General features: G+C 38.9%; 1 protein-coding gene across 1 annotated transcript in view; it reads right to left on the bottom strand.

Moving 5' to 3' along the window:
• The window catches only part of HSPA13 (heat shock protein 70kDa family, member 13), a 13,206-nt gene extending 6,365 nt beyond the window's left edge, over positions 1–6,841 (bottom strand). Inside the window, exons 1-3 of the mRNA XM_010845141.1 lie at positions 6,772–6,841; positions 3,899–4,239; positions 925–1,138 (exon numbers count right to left, since the gene is read on the bottom strand). Coding sequence (XP_010843443.1) covers positions 925–1,138; positions 3,899–4,239; positions 6,772–6,796 — 580 coding nt within the window. The 5' untranslated portion in view covers positions 6,797–6,841. The remainder of the gene's footprint in view (positions 1–924; positions 1,139–3,898; positions 4,240–6,771) is intronic.
• Between the last annotated feature and the right edge of the window lie 437 nt (positions 6,842–7,278).

Genomic DNA, 7,278 nt, shown 5'->3' with positions numbered 1-7,278 from the left:
ACAGATTATGGGATGCTGCAAAATGTCCTACAATACATAGGATAGTTCCCCAACAAAGAATTATTCAGGCTAACATGTCGATAATGCTAAGGGTTGTTGTTCAGTCGCCCAGTCATGTCCGACTCTTTGCGACCCCATGGACTGCAGCACGCCAGGCCTCCCTGTCCCTCATCATCTGCTGAAGTTTGCCCAAGTTCACATCCATTGTATCAGTGATGTCATCCAGCCATCTCATCCTCTGACGTCAAACCTGGAATATTAGGTCCATGAATCAAGGTAAATTGGATGTGGTCAAGTAGGAGATGGTAAGAATAAACATCAACATCTTAGCAATCAGGGAACTAAAATGGACAGGAATGGGCGAACTTAATTCAGATGATTATTGTATCTACTACTGTGGGCAAGAATTCCATAGAAGAAATGGAGTAACCCTTGTAATCAACAAGAGTCCAAAATGCAGACTTGGGTACAACCTCAAAAATGACAGAATGCCAAAGGTAAGAACACTATATCTTCGATACTGATTTTTCTCCAATAGAATATAAGCTCCATGAGAAAAAGGGTTTACCAGTTCTGTTTACCTAGGTAATCAGTATTTGCTGAATGGTATCAAATAAATTTTCTCCCACCTCAGATTTTTAAAAAACATTGTATTATATTCATCTTCACATTAAAACAAGTTCAGGAGAACAAATTCCTCACTGTTATGTGTCCATGTTCTTTCTCAGCCTTGGTCATATACCTGCGGGGTTGTTGTCAGAATATACATATTTTACATTGTACCATGGGGCCGTCTTAATTGTTTATCTACCATATAGTTTGTCTAGGCACCTAATCAAGTGGATGGCAAAATAATACACTTCATTACAGATTTTCAGCCTAAGAAAATTTTGAGAAAAATGCAACTCAGGCAAGTGATATTACCTGCAAGGTTAGCAGCTTGAATTGTTGAATTTCTCTGCTTTAGATCAAATTCTGCTGGTACGGAAATAACAGCATTGGCAACTGGCATTCCAAGATACTCCTCTGCCATTTCTTTTAATTTTAACAACAGTCTAGAGCCAACATATTCTGGGGAAACGGTGATGGTTTCATTACTTGTCACAGAAAATTCAACCATTCCGTTTTTGTTTAAAACCTGTGAATAAGATTTGCAAAGATGAAAACACTATATATGAGTGTGTATTTATATCTACATACATATAATACATACACATTACATACACATATACTAATACACATAAATACATATATATATATATATACATGCACACACTGAATGTATTCAATCAAAACTTACCCTGAAAAGGTCATAAAATTTCATTTGTTATCTAGCAAGTCCATGTACAAAGATTAGAGGCTATTAAAAGATATACTTTAAAATTATAAAATGAATCTACTCTAGTTTTTAATAATAGCAGAAAAATAAAATTTATCATTAAGTATGCATTGGAGAAGGAAATGGCAGCCCACTTCAGTATTCTTGCCTGGAGAATCCCAGGGACGGAGGAGCCTGGTGCACTGCCATCTATAGGGTGGCACAGAGTCGGATACGACTGGAGCAACTTAGCAGCAGCATATAACTAGAACTCAATACGTATGTCAAATGTAACAAAAAAATGAATGATGAGATAGAGCGAATTTAGTCACTCAGTCGTGTCCGACTGTCTGCAGCCCCAGGGACTGCAGACTGCTAAGCTCCTCTGTCCATGGAACTTTTTAGGAGGATACTGGAGTGGGTTGCCATTTCCTTCTCCAGGGCATCTTCCTGACCCAGGTATTGGAACCTGGATCTCCTGCATTGCAGGTAGATGCTTTACTGTTTGAGCTACTAGGAAAGCCCAAAAGAAGGAATAACAGTTGCTAAATCATGTATGTGACGCAAGATCTTCTTTTTCAAAAAACTAATTTATTTCCAAACATAATAGATAATTGAAAGAATGTGCTGGTACATATTAACAAGAATAATCTTAATAGTTCACTATTTTTGCTAAGAATCAAATATCACTCACATTCTTATTTCCATGAAAACGTGTATTAGTATACTATCCTTGCTAATATAGATGTATATTTGTACATTTTTAAAAATTAGATTAATTCCAGTATGTTCAGAGTAATCATAAAAGAGAAACAACAAAAAAATTGGATCACTGAGAAACTTAAAAGACACACACACACACAAAATCTTAAAATAACTCTAGGATCAATAAGTAATGTACCCAAAGCTGCAATTTAGAGGAAAATGTATAGCTTTATACAATTTTATCATTACAAAAGAAAAATTACAAATTAATAAAGGGTCTTAACAAAAGACCCTGATGCTGGGAAAGATTGAGGGCAGGAGGAGAAGGGGACAACAAAGGATGACATGGCTGGATGGCATCACCGACTCAATGGACATGGGTTTGAGTAAACTCTGGGAGTTGGTGATGGACAGGGAGGCCTGGCGTGCTGCGATTCATGGGGTCGCAAAGAGTCGGACTGAGCGACTGAACTGAACTGAAAACAAAAAATTAAAAGAAAAGCAAAGAAATAAACCAAATACATACCTGGAGAAATGTTTTTCTCCTTTGAAAGATGAATAAAAATTTCAGAGCTTTTATGTATGGGTTATTCAATAAGCAACACTGATACAATCATCTAATTTCAAAACTATTAGAATCCTATTTCATAATTTACCAAAAAAAAGAAAGAAAGAAAAACCCTACATAAATATCTAAATATTTAAGAGAAAAAGCCCAGCAAAACCCAAACCTACAAATACTTATATAAAAGCATTAGAAAAAAAAATACAAGTGGATAGGATAGGAAAGGCTGTTGTAAGTAGCATAAGACTCTAAAAACGTTTTTAAGGAATTATTGAGATGATTTTACCACATAAAAATCTAATACTCTAGACAGTTAAAAAACAAAATTATACATCAGTTAGTTAAAAAAAAGGGGGGGATACTTAAATGTCACAAATGTATTTTTATAGTCATTCAAAAAAGATAAACATCCCAAAAGAAAATAAGACAAAGGGTTAGAAATGGATCACTGAAGAAAAAAGCAATAAACTGATTTTTTTTAAAGTTTGACTTCACTAAAAATCACAGGAATGCAAATTACTACTATTTTTTACTTATCTACTGGCAAAGACTGAAAAATAATAACTATTGAAGACACAGGCAGTCTGAAAAACAGATAAGAGCATGTAAACTTTTCGGTGCCCAAAGTTGGCAATACAAATCAGAAACCTTAAAAACATACAACCATTTGGCCTATAAAATTTACGAAATTATCAAACAAGTGTAAAAATACACATGTACAAACAATGATATTCACTGAAGTTCCAATGACAGTGGAAAACTAGGGAAAAAATAAAACATACAGAGACTGGACAATTAAACGGTAGAACACTTGTTCCACACAACCATGAAAGATAATGATGTAAAACTATATATATGATATATTGATGAGTTTCAAAGAAGTCAAAACACAGCATGCCTAGTATGATCTCTTTTTCTATATACAAATACATATACACACACAAACAAAGAGAGTATCTATTTATCCATCCACCTATCTATAGGTATATGGGACTTCATTAGCCACCTGCTACAATGCATTCTATAAAAAAAGCAATGCAGTTTGAGGATGGCAGAGTGAGAAGAACAATAAAAGAACAATGCATTTTGAAGATGGCAGAGTGAGAAGATGGTAGTGTCCTAAGTCCTCAACAGTGTTGTGGGACCAGCGAATTAACCAACCCAGGAGCCGCTGTAGGACTGCTTGTTGAATGAGATAATATAACTTCCATACAAACTGAGTCCATTGAAACATAAATTTTTGTAACTTGAAGCCAAAGAACTAATTGAAACAGTGTGCTGAACTAAAAATACATTTCACCTTAACTTACCTTAAATGGGTATCTCCCAATTTCAGCCTCCAGTTCTTCCGGGGTAAAAACTTTGCCTATGAATCTTTTAGCATCATATATTGTGTTCTGAGGATTCGAATCTGCAAGCTCTAAGCTTTCATACCCCACATAAACATCGTCGTCAGTGAAGGATACCATGCTGGGTATGCTGATATGACCATTTTCATCTGGAATGACCTTTACTTTTCCTGTGCCAGGAAAAAACACCCCAACTGAACAATACGTAGTGCCAAGGTCAATTCCAATCACTTTAGGAGTAGGCAATGGTAAATACTGTTGTGCCAAATAGCCAGCCAACAGGAGAGTCAAAACAGCTGATCCTGAAATACAGGCAAATTAAAAGTTATGTCTTATTAAACTAGTATAATTTGATAAATTACAACACTAAAATCACTCTTCAATACTAGACTATAAATTCTCAAAATTTTTTTTCTTTTTTACTCATAACACTTCTCAAACATCATGTTTTTCACAATTCAAACTGACTATAATACCATTAAAATGAAGTAACAAAAAAGAAAAAAAAAACCCTGTATGTTAGTGTACTTAAGGATGAGTAAAGGGCTGAAAAAGAAACATTTCAGTAATACTTGTACTAATATTGACAGGAAAAGTCATTTATCTGGAGCAAAAGTCAGAATGTAACCCAGTTCAGTTCAGTGGCTCAGTCGTGTCTGACTCTTTGTGACCCCATGAACCTCAGCACGCCAGGCCTCCCTGTCCATCATCAACTGCCAGAGTCTACGGAAATCCATGTCCATTGAGTCAGTGATGCCATCCAACCATCTCATCCTCTGTCATCCCCTTCTCCTCCTGCCCTCAATCTTTCCCAGCATCAGGGTCTTTTCAAATGAGTCAGCTCTTCACATCAGGTGGCCAAAGTATTAGAGTTTCACTTTCAACATCAGTCGTTCCAGAACACCCAGGACCAATCTCCTTTAGATGGATTGGTTGAATCTCCTTGCAGTCCAAGGGACTCTCTTTCTCCAACACCACAGTTCAAAACCATCAATTCTTCGGCACTCAGCTTTCTTTATAGTCCAACTCTCACATCCCTACATGACTACTGGAAAAACCATAGCCTTGAGTAGACAGACCTTTGTTGACAAAGTAATGTCTCTGCTTTTTAATATGCTATCTAGGTTGGGCATAACTTCCCTTCCAAGGAGTAATCGTCTTTTAATTTCATGGCTGCATTCACCATTTGCAGTGATTTTGGAGCCCCCCAAAATAAAGTCTGCCACTGTTTCCACTGTTTCCCCATCTATTTCCCATGAAGTGATGGGACTAGAGGCCACGATCTTAGTTTTCTGAATGTTGAGCTTTAAGCCAACTTTTTTACTCTCCTCTTTCACTTTCATCAAGAGGCTGTTTAGTTCTTCTTCACTTGCTGCCATAAGGGTGGTGTTATCTGCACATCTGAGGTTATTGATATTTCTCCTGGCAATCTTGATTCCAGCTAGTGCTTCCTCCAGCCCAGCATTTCTCATGATGTACTCTGCATATAAGTTAAATAAGCAGGTGACAATATACAGCCTTGACATACTCCTTTTCCTATTTGGAACCAGTCTGTTGTTCCATGTCCAGTTCTAACTGTTGCTTCCTGACCTGCATACAGGTTTCTTAAGAGGCAGGTCAGGTGGTCCAGTATTCCCATCTCTTTCAGAATTGTCCAAAGTTTGCTATTTAGATTTTATAGTTTTATAATTAGCTTTAGATATCAATATTAAAACAAAATTCTATTATTAACATTTCCACACCAAAAACCCTGATATTGTAATGCTGAAACTCTTTTATCTCCCCTCTCCTTTTTCGTTTCAAAAGGATGAAATGGATAAACTGGAACGAAACAGTTTTGGAAGTTGCTTAGATATTAAACTGTCACTTCATAACAGAACACACTTAACCTTTTCTGTATTAAATATGAATGAAGGACATCTTGCAGCGGTGATATTTAGGAGAAAGAAGTGTGTAAGTTGATGCTAACATCCCCTGCACAAATGGTTCCTAGCTAACAGAAGCTTGCCAATAAATGTTAATTATAAAAAAAACAAATATGTACAAATGTTACACTGCCTGTAAACTTAAGTGAAGGAGAAAGAAGCCACTTCGAATTTATAGTTAATCTGTTACTTGGTTTCAGGAGGCTGTGTTATACACCTGTGTCCACTCAAGTTACATACAACTCAAAATGCCGATCTAAAGGAGTCTCTTTTACTAATTCTTAGCTTCGTAACAATTAATTACTCAATAAGAAATAACAAAAATCCTCATCAACACGTAATGAAATGAAATCAACTCCCATTCCCACCTTCCACTGGCTCTTACAGACTCACTTTCAGAAACATTTTATCACATTCTCGTCTGGAGAGGGTAATTCCTACCCGGATTGGTGGAAACACTGGCCTACACATTAAAGAGCCCTGGGTCTCTCAAAATCCAGCATCCCACGAGCCTACACGTCGGGATGCTGCTAGTGCTCCTCCCCCTTCCTCCACAAAGGAGTCTCGGGAATGCATATTCTAGAGGCCTCTCAAAGACCCCGATTCAACCAACGATTCAAAAATCGATATTCCTTGGATAAGAACACTTTCTGAGTTCCAACATCCTTGAAATGTATGCAGAGGGTCGCCGCCGGCCCTACCCGGGCCTACAGCGGCCGGGGCATTCCTAGAGGCGACCCCCAACCCGGCGTCAGGAACAGCCCTAAACCGCCTCAAGGGCACCTTTCTGACGCCTTTCCCGCCACGCCAGCGGGATCGAGCAGTTGCAACAACGACCCCGACCCATCCCTGCTTCCCTCAACCGCTCCGGTGCCCGCGACAGCGTAAAGAACCCTCCTAGTTACTAACCTAAGATCGTCATCTCTCCGGCCATCACAGTCCCGCCGAAGAGGCTTGCGATGACTGTAACATACGTGAGGCACCGCCCCCAAGCCCCCTGGCAGACCCGCGCTCTTCTGGGAAATGTAGTCCTATTGCTCTGACTCGGTCAGAGAAACTATTAGAAAGGACTTCATTTCCCGTGAGGAGGCGGGGATTAGGGCCCCCATTCAACCGCTGCCAGTGACGCCTGAGCCGCCCTCCCACGCACGGGCTACAGAGCCAATTACGCTGGGATGGCGGAGTACTAAGAAGAGGGACTGGAGTTTCTAAGCAAACGTGAGGTAAAAGGCCATCTCTTTAGCACCGCCTCGCCGCTCTGCATTCTGGGAGGTGTAGTTCCTCTCACTCCCCGTTCGCCTACGGGAGAGTGAGGACTGTTTGGTTTGGGCGTTTTGGGATGATGTCCCTAACCAGGCCCAGGTTCCAGCGTTTGTTATTTCGTTCTTACTACCTTTTGAAACGTGCTTTTTTGCC

Source organism: Bison bison, unplaced genomic scaffold (assembly GCF_000754665.1).
Source record: "Bison bison bison isolate TAMUID 2011002044 unplaced genomic scaffold, Bison_UMD1.0 scf7180017864213, whole genome shotgun sequence".
Classification (NCBI taxonomy): Eukaryota; Metazoa; Chordata; class Mammalia; order Artiodactyla; family Bovidae; genus Bison; species Bison bison.
The sequence above is the reverse complement of the archived record's forward strand: the minus strand, read 5'-3'. Positions and strand labels throughout refer to the sequence as shown.